This window comes from Azolla caroliniana, unplaced genomic scaffold, assembly GCF_043228905.1.
Source record: "Azolla caroliniana isolate FFs.n. ecotype wild unplaced genomic scaffold, voAzoCaro1.0.p SCAF_29, whole genome shotgun sequence".
Lineage (NCBI taxonomy): Eukaryota > Viridiplantae > Streptophyta > Polypodiopsida > Salviniales > Salviniaceae > Azolla > Azolla caroliniana.
The window spans coordinates 301,111-322,351 of record NW_028230464.1 but is presented as its reverse complement, the minus strand read 5'-3'; the positions used below and the strand labels follow the sequence as shown (position 1 = coordinate 322,351).

General features: G+C 41.4%; 2 protein-coding genes across 2 annotated transcripts in view; one reads left to right on the top strand and one right to left on the bottom strand.

Moving 5' to 3' along the window:
- The window catches only part of LOC147849597 (sulfate transporter 1.1-like), a 41,651-nt gene that overhangs the window by 12,734 nt on the left and 7,676 nt on the right, over nt 1-21,241 (top strand). The window lies entirely within an intron of this gene.
- LOC147849598 (sulfate transporter 1.1-like) lies at nt 14,553-18,533 on the bottom strand. Its single transcript, XM_087337332.1, has 12 exons — nt 18,014-18,533; nt 17,667-17,934; nt 17,355-17,532; nt 17,160-17,225; nt 16,962-17,075; nt 16,705-16,821; nt 16,462-16,588; nt 16,048-16,334; nt 15,774-15,964; nt 15,232-15,317; nt 14,951-15,027; nt 14,553-14,724 (listed from the first exon to the last, which is right to left on the bottom strand). The coding sequence occupies exons 1-12, from the start codon at nt 18,408-18,410 to the stop codon at nt 14,569-14,571; spliced, it is 2,064 nt and encodes a 687-aa protein (XP_087193458.1). The 5' UTR covers nt 18,411-18,533; the 3' UTR covers nt 14,553-14,568.

Below are 21,241 nucleotides of genomic sequence, written 5' to 3'. Positions count from 1 at the left end.
GCCCATTGACCTTTAAAACGACTTCGCCATTTTGGGAAGAATCTTGCCAAACACTTCCACACATCTGATTTTGGTTTTTCACTCCAAATAAACAAATCAAAGTATTCCACAGCCCACTCTAGAAACTGATTTGCGTCCCTCCTTAGCTGCCTATATCTCACACTCATCAAGACTTTATCAAGCTCCAAGATCAAGGCTCTTCTTTCGACTTCTAGTGGTTTAGGTTTCCATTCCTGAAACTGAGCCGCTGTTACACCATTTTCTGGTAGGATACGATCAATCTCAATCAGCTCAGGTTCGGCTGACACAACTGGCGTCCTTTTCCTCTTTAAACCCCTAGTTGACTGTGTTGGGCCTAGCTTCACATTCTGGTGCTCTTGTTTTGTCGACTTAGTTATCAATCCTTGGATTACCTCAGTGCATGTAGCTACTGATCTGCTCGATATCAGTCCACTGGTATCACATGCTGCATCTTCCTGCAACACCAAGTCATCTGTGCTACATGCTTGATCAACTTGTGTGACCAGATCACTTGTGTCAGTTGCTACATCTACTTTCAAGATGGGGCCCTTTAAACATGCCGCAACATCAACAGTATCCACACTGCCATTGGCCTTACGAGCAATAGAATCAAACCCTTTAGACTCTGCAACATCAGAAAACACCAACATATTCACACTCACAAAGTAACTAATAGTCTCACAAAACAATATCCTGAACATCAAAGAGTTTCAGTCATAGAACAACACTCTTCAAATTATCTTGGAAAAACATCATAGAGTTCCATTACATAATGTGGATCAAGCAACAACCAATCTGAGGTTTTACTTGTCCAACAGGATAGTAAAACTTCATAAAACCCTAGCAAAATCCCTAAGCTAACAATCATATCCAACTAAACAGTATTTCGCTCCACTACGTCTGGGCCCCTTGACCGAGTAACTGGTCTTATTCCCGATCGTGGCCCCTTCTTCAGCCTTTTTCTGGTTGGTTCCCCATTTAGCCTTGCTTCTTTCACCCAATGCGCAAGTGTGTCCTCCTCCGACAACCTTCCCATCACCTCAGCAGCTAATTGCACATCAGTCGTTTCTTGAACTAGCTTTTCAAGTACAGAGGGATCTGTTTGGACATTTTCAGTAGTTGGGCTCGGTCGGGTGGAATCAAGGTCTTGAGACTCGAAGAAATGTTGCATCAAGTGTTCATAAGCACTGTTGTTGTGAACCTCAGTTTTACATGTTGTTTCCACTATTTCATGGCATTTCACATCGTTGCCTAATTCAGTACACTGTTCCAAAAGAATAGGGTGGAGCTGATCTGAAGGAGATGTGATAGCAAGACTCTTACTTTCAGCCACATTGGCAGTAGTATCCTCATCTGTTGCAGCATCATCAGCACCAGACACATCATGTGTCGTCCTTAATCCACAAGATTCTACAATAACATGACAGTTATTTAGGATAGCTAATTAGCTACTTTACTAAACTATGGTAGAAGCTAGGATAGCTAATTAGCTAGTACGATAGCTAATTAGCTAGTATGATAGCTAATTAGGTACTTTACTCAACTATGGTAGTAGCTAGGATAGCTAATTAGCTACTAGGACAGCTAATTAGCTGCCAGTAGCTAATTAGCTACTAGGATAGCTTATTAGCTACTTTACACAACTATGGCAGTAGCTAATTAGCTACTATGATAGCTAATTAGCTAGTAGGATAGCTAATTAGTTGCCAGTAGCTAATTAGCTACTAGGATAGCTAATTCGCTAGTAGGATAGCTAATTAGTTGCCAGTAGCTAATTAGCTAGTAGGATAGCTAATTAGCTGCTAGTAGCTAATTAGCTACTAGGATAGCTTATTAGCTACTTTACACAACTATGGCAGTAGTTAATTAGTTACGAGGATAGCTAATTAGTTGCCAGTGGCTAATTAGCTAGTAGGATAGCTATTTAGCTTCTTTACACAACTATGGTACTAGCTAATTAGCTAGTACCATAGCTAATTAGCTACTAGGATAGCTAATTAGCTAGTAGCTCATTAGCTACCAGTAGCTAATTAGCTAGTAGGATAGCTAATTAGAAAAGACTAAGCTTATTAGCTACAGTATGGTATACCTGTTAGTTTTCTCCACTCATTTGGTAGAGTTATACTGCAATCTCCCAAACAGAATGCAGCAATTCGACAGGCATGTTGAAAACAAAGCAGATGGTATGTGTGGTTGCATGGTTGTAGGTGAACCAACAAAGACGTAGTTTTGTCCTCCACACCTAACCCGCAAGCGATGCAACGTGCTTGAACTGTCAATAAATCATTTTCTGGTTCTACTTCATTTGGTAAGGGAGCAAGAATGTTCAGGTCCAAATCCTGTCTGGTCCTTACCATTCCCTCGACAAAATGTAGTTGCTTCTTAAGGCAGCTAACTACCTGTTCTTGATGAATGTATTGTTCCTTCAACGCAACAGAGAAATTTACCGATTAATTATTCTTGTTGTTGAAAGATACACCAACTTTGCTTAGGAATCGTTAACTTACTTGAAGCTTATCCAAATTGTAATCTGCAACAGTATTTACACCTAGAAGGTCCAGGTTCATTGAAAGAACCTGGATCTCTATTTGCAGTTCTATTTTACGCTGGGGATCCAGTGGCCCCTCTAATTCAAGCTCCTGTTGCGCAACCTATTCCAGATAATGCTTGATTAGCACATTTTACCCGTTATTTATAACACAATCACATACCAGCAAAACAATAGTTACCTGAATCTTATTTCTAATTGTTGTAACAGCGGAAGTAACTTTGCTCTCCATTGCAGAAGCCATTGTGGCTTTCTCTAAATCAGTCTTAAAAAATGCCAATGTCTCACAGGCTTCATGGACATTTTTTAGCATATAGCTAACCAATGTCTCACCTGTATCATCGACATTGGCTTTCCTTGGGTGTCAGTGTGGTGTATGCCCCCGGTCTTGCTGGGAGTCGGCAGTTGCATCAACAGCTGCCATGCTCCAAAATCTGTCTATTTTTTGTGCCAAGGTCCCCATCTTTCGGCATCTTTTTACCGATGCCTCACCATAGACTGCCCAAGCTACCCTATACATTTCAGGGTCTCTAGATTCCTTCGCTGTTTTGCAGTACTCATATGCAAATGCTCTAGCAAATGAAACTGACAACTCATTGTTGACTGGGATCTCTTGATGAACTTTCTGGTGCAGTCTCATGCAGTCATCGTACAAGTCGGCTCGTACATGCTTCAGCTTGACCTTGCCTTTGACTCTAGGCACTGTATATACTGTCATCCAGTCTATATCACTGATCAATTTATCACTTAGGACAGCAGGGTCAACACCCTCGAGTGACAGACCATAGGTGTTGTGCAAGTTCTCCTTTGTCTCGCAAAATTTTGCGAAGTTTAGCACTCTCGTATACGGAGGAACGAGCCATCTGAAATATCATTTCAGAAATCAGAAATAGTGCAAAATCAGAATATGTGAGAATCAGAAACCCCAATCAACAACAACAAAAATGGTGCAAAATCTTTAACTTAGCAAATCAGAAACCCTAATCATAATTTGTATTCAGAAATTTGAAATCAGAAACCCTAATCAAAATCTGTAATCAGAAGTTTGAAATCAGAAACCCTAATCAAAATCTGTAATCAGAAGTTTGTAACCAGAAACCTTATTCAGAAATTCTAATCAGAAATTTATAATCAAAAACCCTAATCAGAAATTTCAATCAGAAACCCTAATCAAAAATTTCAATCACAAACCCTAATCAGAAATCCTAAGCAGAAATTTATAAACAAAAACCCTATTCAGAAATTCTAATTTGTAATCAAAATTTGTAACCAGAAACCCTATTCAGAAATTCTAATCAGAAATTTATAATCAAAAACCCTAATTAGAAATTTCAATTAGAAACCCTAATCAGAAATTTCAATCACAAACCCTAATCAGAAATTCTAATCAGAAATTTATAAACAAAAACCCTAATCAGAAATTTCAATCAGAAACCCCAATCATCACTAAAGACAGGATTAAACGCAAAAAAAGTAATATAAACACACCTGTTGCTACTCCCCGATTTGCGAGACATCCTTGTATGGGACTCCAAGGACTTCGCCCTATTCGATTTTGGGGAAATATGAATCGGCACCAAAGTTCAGACAGTAGTCAAAAAGAAAAAACAAATGTTTGGGGTTTCTGTAACTGAAACATACCTGGACAATGATCGAGCGGGTTCTGTGTTGTAGCTCTCAATCTGCAATGTCGATTTTTTGCTGTTGCGGGAGCTACGTCTGCGTTCGTGCTCTGAGTACTCCATCTGCGTTCAAAATCAGACTTAGGCTAAACAGGAAATTGATGACATTGAAGTCGACCTTAGATGATGGTGATATTCCCCAAGTTCCACTATGTCTAAAACAGAAGTTCAAATATTTGAGTTTTTTCATAAATTAGTTTTTCAAATATTTGATTTTCCCACAAAAAAGACTAGATAAACAAATAGCTCATTAGCTATGGCCATTTTAGTAGCTAATTAGCTATAATAGTGTTTCCACTCGCATGCTTTTACCCATAAATGTTGTTGGATATAAGTTGTGGTGGGAGACCTCACTACATTCGGTAGAGAGTTGGAATCAATTTCGAAGCATATCAAATGCCTACAACTTGTGATTTTAGAAACATATGCCAGTTGTAGTTGATATTTGGAAGGTGCATGCATACTGGTGCTTGTTATACGCACTCATCAGTATCATTTTGAGATTTGTTGGGCAATAGGTTGGTTGCTTCTAGTATTTAGTTGAGAAGTTCTTGTGCTCACTTGTTTGATACTGTTGTTCACTCCCATGGAGTCCGAAACATGGGATGCATCTAGTAGCACTTCTATTGGTCGTAATAGTTCATGTAAGAATTATTTGTTTCTTGGAAAAGATCATATTGAGATCTGCTAATTTGATGGATCTAATTTTGCTTTGTGGAAGAATTAGATGCATGATGTATTGGTTCAAAGAAAGCAAACTGAAGTTAAAATCGTTGCCGGCCACAACCGGTTGTACGTGTGCGGAATAATAGTCAATCTAATGGAAAGGAAAAACAGAATACAGAAACTAAGAATGACACAGATTTTAACGTGGAAACTTGAATTGGGAAAAAACCACGTGGAGTCCACAAACTCCGAAACAGAACACTATGAGAGAAAGGAATACAATCAGAGATCTCAGAGGCAACAACCTCGAGATCCTGCTTCGCCAACAGGTAGCTATGGAGCTCAAACGCTTCCAATCACACTCATTCACTCTCACAATTTTCCAGAGGCAACAACCTCGTCAACAGTAACTTTTTCAATAATGCACTTATCTAACATGATTGCCCTAAGTACTAATGTAACCTTTTGACTATTTACAAACTTAGCCTTCCGTGTTGGCTATCTCCACGATTTCCGGTTTTGGCCTCGGTCGAGTTGCTCATCAACATGGTTCTTCTCACTTCCCATCCCGAGGGACCTGTTTCCTAACAAACTCCCCCTTCACTCCGGCATGGGATGTCTTACTAGTCTGATCCACTTCCGACATGCATCCAGCTTGTCGGGTATCAGTACTTTGGTCAGCATATCTGACCCGTTCTCGACCGTGTGGATCTTTGTCAGCGTGAACTCTCGATCTTCTACTCTCTCCCGGATCCAGTGATACCTACGCTGGATGTGCTTCGTCCTGGAATGGTACGCTGCGTTCTTAGCAAGGTGGATGGCACTTTGACTGTCGCAATAGAGCCGGTATTCATCTTGCCGGATACCGAGCTCTCCGATGAAGTCCTTCATCCATAATATTTCTTTGTCGGCTTCAACAACCGCCATGTACTCCGCCTCCGTTGTTGACAACGCAACCGTCTTCTGCAGCCTCGATTGCCACGAAACAGCTCCCCCTGCACATGTCATTACATACCCGGATGTAGACCGGCTAATATCCACATCAGCCGACATGTCCGAATCGGTAAAACTATCAAGTTGAGGTTTACCGGAGCCGAATTGGAGACACATATTCGAAGTGCCCTTCAAGTACCGGAGTATCCATTTGACCGCGTTCCAGTGCTCCTTGCCGGGATTGCTCATAAACCGGCTCACCACTCCGACTGCGTATCCAATATCCGGTCGAGTACACCCCATTGCGTACATTAAGCTCCTGACGGCAGAGGCATATGGAACCTTCTTCATATCCGCCTTCTCTGCTTTCGTCTTCGGGCTTTCCTTATCAGATAATCTGCAATTTGCCGGGAGTGTCGATCCGACCGGTTTCGCTTCTAACATGTTGAACCGCTGAAGCACCTTTGTCATGTATTTCTCCTGTGACAACCACAATTGCTTCTTTGACCGGTCACGGATGATGTGCATCCCCAGTATCTGTCTTGCCGGGCCCAAGTCTTTCATTGAGAAAGTTCGGTTGAGAGCCTTCTTCAGCATCCGTATTTTAACTTGGTCTCGTCCGACGATCAACATGTCGTCCACGTACAGAAGGAGTATCAGGAAGTCGCCTCCTTCGAACTTCTTCACAAACACGAAGTGATCGGTTTGCGTTTTGTGATACCCTTGGTCGGTCATGAAGGAGTCGAACTTCCGGTACCATTGTCGGGGAGCCTGCTTCAGTCCGTACAAGCTCTTCTTCAACCGGCAAACCAGGTGCTCCTCCCCTTTCTCCACGAATCTTTCCGGTTGCTGCATGTAGATCTCCTCTTCGAGGTCACCGTGAAGGAATGTCGTCTTCACGTCCAGCTACTCTACCTCGAGGTCCATGCTTGCCACTATACTCAGCACCGTCCAGACAGAAGTCATCTTTACTACCGGGGCAAATATCTCATCGAAGTCCACGCCCTTCTTCTGCTGGAACCCCTTCACCACGATCCTGGCTTTGTATCTCGGGGGGTTGCCGACATCTCCCGGTTTCAACTTGTACACCCACTTGTTTCGGAGTGCCCGCTTTCCTTTCGGCAACTCCACCAATTCGTATGTATGGTTCTCATGCAGGGAATCCATCTCATCCTGCATGGCACTTAACCATTTGCGGCTATGGGCGTCACTTTTAGCTTCCTCGAAGCTTTCTGGCTCCCCCTCATCGGTTAGCAACACGTGCTCTGGATCCGGAAATCTCCGCGGGGGCCTTCTCTCTCTAAGAGGATATCTGCGTCCTTGGGCTTCGGTAACCGACTCCTCCATTTGCTCTTCATCCGAATCCGATTCGGGGTCTTGTCCGGTTTCGGTTTCACCTATTCCTTCTTCTTCGGCCGGTTTTGTCACCTCACCGTCACCGGCCAGTTCATCGATTGCTAACCGGCTTCTTGTCGGTTGGAACTGCATTTCATCAAATCGAAATTTTTCCTTAACGGTTGACTCGGAGTTCATTATCTTCTTCTCCGACTCCCAATCGGCGAGCGTCTTGTCCTCCATAAAGATAATATCTCGACTCCGGAATACTTTCTGGTCGACCGGGTCCCACACTCGGTAGCCGAACTCATCGTCGCCATAACTGAGGAATATGCATGGCCGGGTCTTCGGATCTAACTTTCCTCTCCGGTGGCCTCGATCGGAAGGAGGTTCGGTTTTGTTTACCGGCCAGACAATCAATGCACTTCTCCAAGTGCACGTTCTTCACTGGAATGAGGTTGTCGTGTGCAAGCCTCTTCATCCCCTTCTCGCTCATGTGACACAGCCTCTTGTGCCACAGCTCACCGGCAATGTCGGATGCCACATTCACTTCCTCCGGACATAACCGGGCATTCACCAGGTACAGAGTGTTAACTTTCTGGGCCCGAGCCACAATTAGGCTCCCTTTGCTGAACTTCATAACACTGTTCCGGATGCTACCTGTGTAGCCTTCATCATCTAGCCGAATATTAGGTTCAATCGAACCTCCAGAACATGTCGAACATCCTTCAGCAGCATCTTGCATCCGGTTGATGTCGTCAACCACACATCTCCTATGCCGACAGTTCGGCATGTACCTTCATTCCCCATCCAAACATGGCCTTGGTCACCGGCAAGTAGGATGAGAAGCATTTTCTATCCAGGGTTAGGTGGAACGACGCTTTGGAATCGACCACCCAGGTCATCTCGTCGCCGGCAAGGTTTAGCTCACTCTCCTCAGTGATAAGCATTAGCTCCTCTTCGTTTGCCGCGATTGCCGTCTTTCCTTTCCGGTCCTGCCCTCGCCGATCCGAACCGTTTCGGTCTGATGACTTCTTCGAATTGGTACTGTCGATTTCCTTGTCTTTCCGGAAATGCCGATAGTTCTTCTGGAAGTGCCCGGGCTTCCCACAGTAGAAGCAAGTAGGCCTCCCTCTTGACTTTGACCGTGTCCCCGATTTTTACCGGTTCTGGGGACTCCGGTTCCTTTGTCTTCCACGTTTCGATTCGGAAAGGAGCGCTTTTGAGTCGGGGATCGATTCCTTGTCCTTCCGACACGTGCCACCTCGTTCAGGATTCTTGTCTTCACCGTCTGCAAAGACAAGTTCTCTTCTTGGCAGGAGGTGCTGAGAGTAACCACCAAGTTCTCCCATCTTTCCGGCAACGTACACATCAGCATGATTGCCTGCATTGCATCATCCAAGGGGCACTTGATCCCTGCAAGTTGATTTACATACCCCATGAATGTGCTTACGTGTTCAACCATGCTAGACTCGCCGTCTTTGTATTTCAGGTTTACTATTTTCCTCATCAATGAGGTTCTGTTGAGCGCATTCTTCCTCTCATAAAGACTCGACAGCTTCTGCCACATCTCGTGGGCATTCGTGTCGTTCGCCACGTGCTGAAGGACACTTACGTCGACACACTGTCGGATAGTGGCCACGACTTTCCTATTCAGAAGCTTCCAATCCGACTCCAATACCCCCTTTGGTATTTCCAATCTGTCGATTGGCTCGTACAGGTCTTTTACAATGAGAAGTTCTTCCATCTTAATCTTCCACTCTGCATAGTTCTGTGAATTTAGAACCATCATACCTGGGAAGCCGCTCCCGCCTCCTTCCATTTTCTGTGTTGCTCGCTCTGATACCATATTGAAGTTAAAATCGTTGCCGGCCACAACCGGTTGTACGTGTGCAGAATAATAGTCAATCTAATGGAAAGGAAAAACAGAATACAGAAATTGAGAATGACACAGATTTTAACGTGGAAACTCGAACTGGGAAAAAACCACGTGGAGTCCACAAACTCCGAAACAGAACACTATGAGAGAAAGGAATACAATCAGAGATCTCAGAGGCAACGACCTCGAGATCCTGCTTCGCCAACAGGCGGCTATGGAGCTCACACGCTTCCACTCACACTCATTCACTCTCACAGTTTTCCAGAGGCAACAACCTCGTCAACAGTAACTTTTTCAATAATGCACTTATCTAAGATGATTGCCCTAAGTACTAATGTAACCTTTCGACTATTTACAAACTTAGCCTTCCGTGTTGGCTATCTCCACGATTTCCAGTTTCGGCCTCGGTCGAGTTGCTCATCAACATGGTTCTTCTCACTTCCCATCCCGAGGGACCTGTTTCCTAACACAAACGAGACCTCTAGGCGGCAAAGCAAAGAAGCTGGATAACATGGATGATGATGATTGGGAAGAACTTGATGCTTTGACCATGTTTACGATAAGACTGCACTTGGCAGATAGTGTCTATTTCACTGTTTTAGACAGTAAAAATTCCAAAGAACTTTGGAAAAAGTTATGCAGTACATATGAGAAGGAAACCACAACAAACAAAGTGTTTTTTATGAGAAAGCTCTATGACGTTCGCATGAAGTACAAAGCCCACTTGGTAGCAAAAGGTTTCAAGCAAGAACAAGGAGTTGACTTTGACAAAATTTTCTCTCCTATAGTTAAGATGACTACATTGCGTATGTTGCTTGCATTGGTTGCGAATCAAGACTTAGAATTAGTCCAAATGGATGTAAAGACTGCTTTCTTGCAGGGGGATCTTGATGAGGAGATCTATATGGAACAACTTGAATGTTCTGAAGTCTCAGGCAAAGAAGACTTGGTATGTAAACTCAAGAAGAGCTTAAGCAGTCCCCAAGCTTGTGGTACCAAAAGTTTGATACTTTTATGAAGACTCTGGGGTGCATTAGAAGCAATGAGGATCCTTGTCTTTATACGAAAAAATGTTCAGATGAGAGTTCTATTATGTTGATCATCTCTCTCTCGTACATTACTTTCAATTTTTATTCTTGTTATCCTTAATCTTTGTGGTAAAATCTTACATTCTTAATATAACTCATGTTCATATCATATACTCTTGCTTCTTAAGTCATATATTGTCTCTGTCTCTTATCTACGCTTCTCTCTTTGTCACACAATACTTTTAACTCTTCTTCTTCCTAACATCAATGCACAAAGCCTTATAAAATATATAGCCGACTCCCTTTAACCTTAGTCCCTGCGACTTCGCCGCATGAATCACAACCACCCCGACACATACAAAAGGATCACACATACAAAAGGATTATAAAGTTTGGCTTCAAATGTGTGTTTAACATTGTTATCTCAAGTAGAGTGAGAAATGGAGAGATCGATAGATTCTATTATCGTCTTTGGAGGTCAACTATGACCTATGAGACCAAAAACATTACATTTCACATAATACATGTGAAAGTGAGTATCAACTCTAGATGTTCAAGAACTTTACCAATGAATGTTGCAGTCGAGAGTGCACGTTGTGTTGTGAGAGAAATTTGTGCAAGAATTGGGCTTGATTGAAGATTTGTGGAAAGCATGGTCAAATATGATCAAAGACAGAAAGAAAGATATATTAATGTCTTCTTAACGCCAAAATTGCCCTTTGAGACAGTTGATTTACAACAAAATGGGTATTTATCCAATCATCAAAACTAAAATAAAATAAAGTAAAAAGAGAACTTAAACTAAAGAGTTCTAGTGGTGTACAAAACGTGGTATACTCGATCAAAGGAAGTGACCTTGCACTAAGCCTAATTTCATTTCCACCCAAGCCTCTCGAAAAGAAGTGGGAGGTCAAAGGGTTTTGGTGTGGGTGTGACCCATGGTCTCAGAGTATAGAGTGCCCCAGGCATGACTTCTAGGCGGTGTAACTCACGTTCCCTTATTTTCTTTATTGCTTCTACACCACGTCGAGTTGCTTTAAAACCCAACATCTGAGGGCGTTTGGTTCTTCTTTGATTTTATGCTTCATCAAGGAAAAGGTCGAGTGATGCAGGTGTGATGACATTCGTTGTCTCCCCATGTTCCTGAAAAACTTCATTTCTTACATGTTGGTGAACATTAGCAACATTATTATCGCATTTTGTAACTTATTCTCTTTGTGTTGTTTTAGGTCTAGGATGTAGATTTTGCCTAATTTCTTTATATCTAGAGTATCTAATAGTTTGGGGAGGGTAGGAGAGGAACCAAGTATGTCTTGGTATTTTGCTCTTATCTCGGCGTAGGTGGGACACTTGCATGTAAAGTGGTACCCATCCTCTATCTCTATGTGGCATAACCTACATATCCTTTCCTTCCTAGGGACTCCATTAGTACGCCCATTCTAAATCTCAAGTTGGTGAGATGATATTCTAAGTTGTCCAATGGCAACCCTTAGTGCATGTGGTAAGAATACATCTAGATATTTTGGCCACGTAATAAAACCTAACTTAGAGAAGTGCACGAAGTGTTCCTTATAGTACAACATTTTAGATGGGAGTGGCTCTAGTGGGGTGATCCATTTATACCGAGTGTAAATTTGCCATATTTCTTGGCGTATTACTTTATTGCGGTCCTCATGAGAGATTAAAGTGTTACCAATTGCGTCGTTGTACCTAAGGGGAGGGAGGTTATTAATGTCTAGACTGTTCGCAAGAAGCCAAATCACCATCATGCCATACCATGAGCTAGTATAGCCGGACTCATACAGAGTATTGTACCATGTGATACTCAGACTCTCAAACTTGTTTATGGAAAAGTGCTCATACTCGACCACTCTCGTCACTTGGGTTCAACCCCCACTTTCCACATTGGCATATAGATTCTAGGTTTATGACATTAAACTCCCCCTACAGTGGCCTCCTAAGACCAATGGCTGGCTTATGTGGGTACTGTTGATGAAAAGCTCGAATGGCCTCTAAAGCATTTTGCAAATGTTATAAAAAGCTCGAATGGACGTTGGGCTTTCTGACCCAGAATTTAAGGCTCTCTGAACATATCTTGATGAAAACCTCGCGAAGGGCTTCATTCAACCCTCTAAATCACCAGCGGGGGCCCCAATCTTATTTGTCAAGAAGAAGGACGACTCATTACGACTATGTGTGGATTATCGAGGTCTCAACAAAGTTACTGTGCGTAATCATTATCCCTTACCCTTAATTCCAGTGCTCCTCGATCGACTCTAAACCAGACATATCTTCTCCAAAATCGACCTTCGGGGGTCCTACAATCTGGTGCGCATCAAGCTTGGCGATGAGTGGAAAACGGCTTTTGGGACACGCTATGAGCATTTTGAGTACAAGGTGATGCCATTCAGTCTCACCAACACCCTAACAGTGTTCCAGCACATGATGAACAATATATCTCACGAGTATCTCAATCACTTCGTGGTAATCTACCTTGATGACATCCTAGTTTTTTCTTCCAACTTAGAGGAGCACACACAACACGTCTAGCTGGTTCTAACCAAACTTCGGGAACATGAACTTTATGCCGAAATTGAGAAATGTGAATTCGATCGAACCTCTATAGAATTCCTGGGTTATGTGATCTCACCCTTTGGTATCACAATGGATGCACGAAAGGTAGCGGTGATCCCAACTTTGTTGAAAGAGGTACAATCATTTCTTGGTTTCGAAAATTTCAAAATATTGTTTAGTAATTTTAGGGTACAAGTAGTTTGCTTTATGTTCCTTGTACTGTAACACTCCATAGTTCTGTTTGTCAAAATAAGGTAGGGTTTAGGGTTTAGGGACGAGGTTTGCAGCCACTCCAATGACGTGGTCACTAACCATTTGCACTTCTAGCAAAAATGGCAGAACATGCCGATGATGACGCAATGAGGAAACAACCCGAGGTGGAATTACCAGCCCCAATGCTGGTTGTTACCTACTTACTTCCCACCCTCCCTTCGTTGTAGGCCATAGTAGTCAATTTGAAAGGATATGTATGTAGTCTCATATTCTTGAACTCAATCGGAGAGTGATGAATCCTTAATTTATGTATAAACCACCTTGTATAGTCTTTTTGTAATAATCTCTCCTAACTAATGGGAAAGTAGCTCCTTTTTGGGAAAAAAAGATTATCCTTTTTATTCTCACTATGCAATAGTTTGTGTTAGAAAGTTTGTTGATGTTTGTTTTTTTATCAGTTTCTAAAATTTAGGGTTGCAAGGATATTGAGGATGATGTTTTGGCCATGGTTGTGAATGCCTATCAAGATGAATGCTAGACAAGTATGGTGCAAGGCTTTTAGTGGTTAACATTAATCATGTAGGAGTATAGGAATAGAATAATGACAAATTTTGTATAAACTTAGTGTTTGATTCCATTCAATTAAACAAGTGTACAATGATGCAACATGTAATTGTCAAGTGGTGTCTTTCCAATGAGACACAATGACTCTTAAATGAGGCATCATATCTTCTAATATTTATAAATATTTATTTGTTTGTCATTTTCTTATTTATTATTGTTTATTTCAATAGTTAATGTGTTAGGCGAGGACATGACCTGCCAACATGCATAATTGGGCTCAACTATGTGGACAACCTACCCAATTGCCACTGAAATATGGCAGATGGATGCTAGGTACAATCACTCAATGTCCTGATCTAAAAGGACATATTTGTCATCCGTGCATGTAAGGCATCAGGATATTTACCCCTTACAAAATTTGGTGTTGGTTCATTGCCTCACTTGACATCAATGTTAATTGGGTCGAAATGTTGTCATCTTATGCATCTCATGAGGCTTTTATTAAACAAATTGCGAAACTATTCTCGTCTTACGTGAAAGCCTTGGTGCAACTACTATGACTCGACACTACTCTACTCTATAGAGATGATGAGCCCGAATTTCCCACCAGTGTGTGTTCGATACATATGCTCCCTTGTGGCGATGCTTGTTCGCACGCGATCGAGTGTCCATTAAACGTTTTGGAAACGGTGTGCATTGTTTGGTGTGATGTACTACAAGAAATAGTGTCTTATTATTCGAAGAAAAGCACAAAGAAACTTTCAACGAGAAGGTGAGGTGTCGCTCATTGTTAAGATACGAATGTTTTGTCAATTTGTTTATCAGCATCTCTTGAAGATGTGGGTGCGGGGAACCACACGGTCAAAATATATATATGTACATACTATTGGGTGTACTCTTGGGTGTGTGTGTGTGTGTGTGTGAGAGAGAGAGAGAGAGAGAGAGAGAGAGAGAGAAAATGAAGCGAGGTGAGAGACGTTTTCTGCAAACTTAGCTTCGGATGGGATGGGATGGGATGGGATGATGGGAAGGAATATGAATGGTGTATGTATGTATGTATGTAGTTCCAATTTGGGTGTGATCATCAATGAAATCAGAGACAGTGAGAGAGATGGGGCGGGCGCTCTAGAGGAGGAGGTGGGCGCCCACGCTGAGGCGGGAGGAGCAGATCTTGACCGCCTCTCCCGCCGTCAGGAAGAACCACTCCCTCCCCAGCCTATCCATGAGCCCTGCATACTCCAGCTTCTGCACCAGCCGTGCCCCCGGGTTCGCCATCGCCAGCTGCACCACCCAATCACACACACACACACATACATATACCAGATATCCATTCAACTCAAACTCAAACTCAATACCATACTTGCCTAGTAAGTCTCTCCTTCTCTCTCGTGCGTGTAACGTGCTGATGTGTATTGCCAAAAATCCTTTTCATTCACATGCATGATTATATGATGCCCAAATATTTCATTCCTTCATTCATATGAGAGTAGTAGTAGTAGTACCATACCTGGATCTTCCTGTTGTTGAGATTGGTGAGGAGGTCTTCCAACGAGTGAATGCCTGTTGTGTCGATGTTTGTCACGGCTGCCATTTCAATCATTTTGTTTCGTCAAGCCAAGCCAAGCCAAGCCAAGCGGGTACACACAGTATTACATTATGTTCATCAAAACGTGCTGACTGATCATCGTACGTATTTTATTACAACCACTAAGATGTTTTTTAGTTTTTATGATGCCATGCCCACATTGACAAACTCAAAGAAATTGGCAGTAGTGTGTGTGTACTCACGGGACAGCTCCAAGATGACAAACTGAATCGGAACTCCATTTTCCTCCTTTGCCATCTCTATTTCATCATCCACCCATCTCAGTATCCTGATCATCATAGAGGCCCTTCATTATTAATGTTCCCGTATTGTATACTTACTATATGTGGTTCCCCTTAAATACTCATTAGAAGAAACAAAATGTAGTGCTATTTGGTGTAATGAGATTGTCAAGAGTATTCAAACAAGCAAAAAGCAGGGGACCTTAAAAATACAGCGGGCAAATGAAATGAGATGATGCAATGGGATTGCTCTGGAGTGACCTGAAGAAGCCAAGGTTAGGTTAGGAGACGCCTAAGGCCACCCACCTGGTTGGAGAATGGGATACCGACCCCGAAAACATATGAGAACCTCATCACTGTGAAGAATTGATCGATATGAGGTGTCTCATGGGGTTTTCAGAGGGCTCACATAAAGTATTCTTTTTTTTTTGAAGTATTCTTACCAGGCCCAAGCTGAATTAGTCGTGAAATCATCAATCTTTCAGTTTAGATGGAAACTATACCTTTCTCTCAGATAATTGGAATTGGAGAAGTAAATGGCAGCATCGATTCGGATAACCAAGATACCCGGCTGTTTGATGGAATCTGGATATTGCTCCACATTCCTGTAAATACTTGTCCCTGGAATTTTTCCCAACACAGCTGTGTGGGGCCTGGTCACTTGTAACAAGATTCTGGCTACTGAGAGGACAACCTACATTAACAAGTTGGATACAGACATTTGAAAATAACAAATCAGAGTCATAATTTGTAATGGCTGGAATCTGTGCAATATACCGCAATGAGGAGGCCCATTTCCACTGAGATGAAGATGACGCCAAAGAAGGCCCCGACCATAGCCACGAAGTCTCCAAAATCAATCTTCCATATCTTGTACATTGCACTATAGTCTAATAGGCCCAGGACGGCATTGATGATGATTGATGCAAGGATGCAGTTTGGGGTGTCGTGGAAGAGAGGCGTTGCCACAGCCAGGACAACAAGGACCATCATTGACATCACTACATTCGCCATAGGTGTCTTCACACCAGCATTGTAGTTCACTGCAGATCGAGAGAAGGATCCTGCTCAATATATGTCATCATCATTCGTATTTTAGTACCATTATTGGAAATGCTTTGGGACATCTTATAGATCAATCCAATACCAAAACTAATTATGTTTTATGGTTAACTGCTTTTATCTGTTTACCAGTAGCAACATAGCAGGAAGTACAAGAGCCAACAATATTCATTGCTCCAAAAGCTATCATCTCTTTGTTGCCATCGATGTGATAGTCTCGTATAGCTGCAAATGTCCTGCCGATTGCAACCCCCTCCTGCATATTTACAATATCATGACACAAAGATTGATAAATGTGTATGGATTCTGAATAATTTTTTCAATATAGCATACCATTGATAAACAAAACTTGAACAGAGTTGATGTACTTACTGTGAGTGCAATGAGAGATGACTGAACAGCAATAATAAGTGCATGCTGGAGAACGGCGCCATGGAAAACAAATTGTCCAACAGATGATGGATTTATGTGAGCAGTGAATTTCCCAACCTGAAATAGTGTATGATTACCAACCGGCTATCAAGATATGGATTTGATTTCGCTGTTTAATTTCACTATTGCATACGTAGGATCAATGGCAATTGATCTGAGGTAGTAGTAGGATGAATATCTAATATTTTTATACTTACAATCGCAACCCCAGACTCGTCAACTTTAGTGAATTTGACAAACAGAGTTGAAAGGATGACAGAGGTGAGAGGGGCAATGGCTGATACCCAGAAGAACTTAGGCCTCTTCTTTGCCTGCAGATTGAACCATAAAAACAATAAAAAACCAGATATTCAGAAGGACTGAACTAGCAACTCTGTTTTTCTCATATAACTTACAATATATTTGGTTAATAAAAGGAAGGCCAAGAAGAACAGGCCGATTAGGATGGTCTGCCAGCTCCACTACATAAATAGTTCACAATACAAACATTAAACAATGAGGAGTCTTGGTCGTGTTAAGGCTAAATTATGGAAATTTTATGTTAAGAAAGAATTTTCCAGCTCTCTGCAGGGTTGCATTCAAGGTAATACCTCATTTGTATGTGTGAATACAGAACGAAGGACTGACACAATGTCTGTTTTCTTGGTAAAGGATCCTGTGGATATTCCGAGAAGCCCCTTGAGCTGTTGGAGCGAAATGGTAATGGCTGCACCCGCCATAAACCCTATGATTGCGGCGTGTGAAAGATAATCAATGATGAATCCAAGCCTGTGTCAGCCACTTATCTTGGATCAGTGAAAATCAGGAGATTTATCAAATAGTAAAAATTGCACACTTTTGATCCTGATGTTGATAGTACGTTATAAAGTTATAAACAGAGAATAATAATGAACTATATTGACCTGGTGAGGCCAAGAGCAGCCTGGAAAATCCCAGTGAAGAGTGTGGCAGTGAAGATGAGGGCAAGGTAGGCCTCCCTGTAGTTGCTACAATCAGCATTAATGAACTTAGTGGAAGTAGTTTCACAATTGGCAGTGGCAGCAGCAGGAACAGGGAACTCTTCTTTGGCCAAGGTACCCAAGAGTATGGACACGACTGCAACGGGTCCAATGGCAATTTCTCTGGAAACTCCAAGGGCCGCATACAAGAGCGGGGGAACAAAGCTTGTATCTGCATTCATTTAATGTGAGATCAATGAGAAAGAGGAATATAATGTGGAAGCCCATGTGCATAGAGAGGTAGCACTTACAGAGGCCATAGATGGGGGGTAAGCCAGCAAGCTTGGCGTAACCGATATCCTGGGGGATGCAGAGGCTGCCGATGGTGAGGCCGGCTATAAGGTCGTCCTTGAAGGTGAGGAGGTTGTAGCCACGGCCCCATTGGAGGACTGGGAAGAGGTATGTGAGGGCCATGTAGAGTCGTCTTTTCGGTGTCTCCTTGTTGAAACCACGAAGGGGGTTGTCCGGGAAGAATGTCTCGCGAACAGTGGTCTTTATCTCCATTGCTAATGTACCCTTCTTAGGTACAATCACCTTCTGGTGATCCAGGTAATCGATGCTCTCGGGTCGCGTGGTAGCCACCGCCCCATAATCACCCTCTGGCTCCACCCTTCCAGAACCTGAATCTGTGCTGTGCCTCTTCGACATATTGATATAAGTTATCTGAGTCAACACCACCTGAGTAATAGATTTGAATCAGTTCTTTATTTATGTCTTAATACTAATTATCTGGAAGGATGATTAGTCAAATGAATTCTCGAGTAATTAGCATGAACTTAATCAGAAACTGAATTTTTTGATGCAGAATGTCGTGAAGTTACTAACCTCTGTGTACGTTATGTGCAGGAGGACATCTAACCATCAATTGTCCAAGAAATGAGAGTAGAAGAGCTGCTGCTATAGAAGATCAATTGGTTGGGATATTAAATAATATGATTACTGAATCTCATCATCTGAAAGGATGAAATCAAGGCCAGGGCTAAGTAAAATATATACTTAGGAATCTCCTTCAATAGAGATAAGATGCATTGAATATATATACACTACTTGGTGGGGTTTGACATTGTAATCATCCTGACACAAGTCCTTTCACGATTCAAAAGTCAAACCGTTTCTGTTATAGATATACGTTCCTCGCTGAACCTATAAAAAAATTTGAAGATACCAGCGTAAATATATTTAATTAGAAGCTGGATCGAAAAGGTCGAGTATTAAAAAAAGTGGTAGGGCACTAATTGACTTTGTAAGCGCGAAATCAGAATCACTAATTGTACTGGGTAGATTCTAGATGCCAATTAGTTAAGGTATTATATTAGTCGTCCTTTTTCCCCTTTTGAGTGCCATCGAAATGACATTCAAACTCAAAAAACAAATACTGTCATGCTCCTACAGGCACTAATTTTTTGTCCTGTGCAAATGTTGTCATGCTTTCATTCAACTCTAAAACAAGTGGGACACAAATGAAAGGAAATAGAGAAATTCCTTGAGATAAACCCAATTATGGTATGATATTTCAAGTGGCTATGCATGTGTAGTTTGTCGGGAATTCCTCCTTTCTTTTCTTGTTGGATCCTAAAACTCAGCTTGCTACTTTGCATTTTTGGTGTCAACCTCTAAGCTCTAAGCTGATATTCCTATGATGTCTTAAAACTCACCTCAGCACACTATCATCAAACCATGGCAAGTCATGTCAATTGTTGAGGATATGTCTATGTACCTATCATCTCCATAAGTTGTGCCCACAAGACCTTGTGTGCAAAATCCATCATTAGATTGGTAGCCAATACTTTGCTTATACAAATAAGGGCCCAATATTATTCTTGCAATAATGTCTTTGACAAACTTGTATTAAAGTGAGATGGATGCTTACATTGTCGATTTTTATTAGATGTTATTACGCCTGGCCATCAGCGTCATGTTCCCTAGAGTCACCCCAAGCTTAACTTGAAGAGGATCCCGCCTAATGATGTGGCCACATGATCCTCTCTCAAAATGTACGCATATATTCGACAAAAGATTCTGTGGTCGAATGTTTTTGAAAAGAAACTTGAAATTGTCTCTATATTGTATTATGGTTAACTAAATATCTTACATTGGATTTTCGCAAACACTTCAAACCCCAAATATTACAGTAATATAGATCAAGCATGCATACATTGACATAGATATCAAAGTCAAAGAGTTGAGGCTCTTAGGATGCTTCATAGAACCATGGGCATGAGTGCAATGCATGCTCATATCTTTTACGAAAGGAACATGGGACTATACAATAAGACAAGAGACAAAAGGTCACAAATAAATGATAAACATAATATAAGTCATGCCATGTCTTGTACAAGATGAACGTGGAGCTATACATACAACAAGAAAACCACAACCATGCTCAACTATGTACTAGAGACAAAAGAGTGAAAACTCAATAAAACAAAGTATAAGTCAAACGTGGACTATTATACTATAGTTAAGGTGCAGGCCATGTTTGTGCGTGTGTGCTAGATCCTAATATTAGATTTTATGTTTTCATGATTCCATCAATTATTCTTTATATAATATTCTCATTGTTAATCTCCTCAGGATGTTTAGTTTTGTTTCTTACAAAAAATTTCCCTCTATCCTCGTCAATTGTGATGCTTATGCATAAAGTTGATACTACATGTGGTGCCTAAGACAAGCTTTTTGTGAACCAATCAATTTAATAACCCTCAAAATTGTGATTTCTATGTTACTTTGCCAATGAGCATTTGTGGGGAATGAGCCATGTATCTCATTACCAAAATATGCTTACAGTTATGAAAAGCATGTTTTGCCTATTTTATTAGATTTGCATGTATTTGCTTGGATGTTATTATGCAAATTCACTTAGCACATAATCAAGCTTCTAATTAAAGAGAATTTTACCATGTGCTTAATCTTAGGTTTCGAGGATAGCCCATCATGCCAAAAACATCAGTGTGTCGCACATCTTTTTCCTATTCTAATTTAGTATCATATCCAATCATATCACGATTGCCATGAATCTTTAGCACAGTCCATTAAAGAATTGCATGTTGTTCAAACCTTCTATAAGGTACAAAGGAGATGAATATCCCGACCATTAAAGAATTGCATGTTGTTCAAACCTTCTATAAGATACAAAGGAGATGAATATCCCGACCATGCTTGTATCTATTAAACAAGCATATGCTCTTTCCTAAAAATATCACATAATGTATGTACAAGATTTTGAATGTGTGAATGGCACGTTCCAAGCCAATACTTCTATAAATATATGTATATTGAATCCATTATTAACTCCTATCGATATGGCTGTTATTATATGTATATACAAGTCATTCCCATTATTCATAGCTCATGTTTGACTTTTATGTTGCCACCACCCATCTATATGTTTATTTAGTTTAAAAATAGATCATTGTGACTACCATGACTCAATTATATATAATAGAGTTAATCCAAAGATTTCCAATTTCTAAAATACG

What these genes read in the sequence shown, in the direction of transcription:
- LOC147849598 (XM_087337332.1), bottom strand. Translation starts at nt 18,410, where the DNA reads ATGTCGAAGAGGCACAGCACAGATTCAGGTTCTGGAAGGGTGGAGCCA. An exon ending in ACGAGTCTGGGGTTGCGATT is followed by an intron (nt 16,822 to 16,961) that starts GTAAGTATAAAA and finishes ACACTATTTCAG; the next exon opens with GTTGGGAAATTCACTGCTCA. An exon ending in CATCTCTCATTGCACTCACA is followed by an intron (nt 16,589 to 16,704) that starts GTAAGTACATCA and finishes GTAAATATGCAG; the next exon opens with GAGGGGGTTGCAATCGGCAG.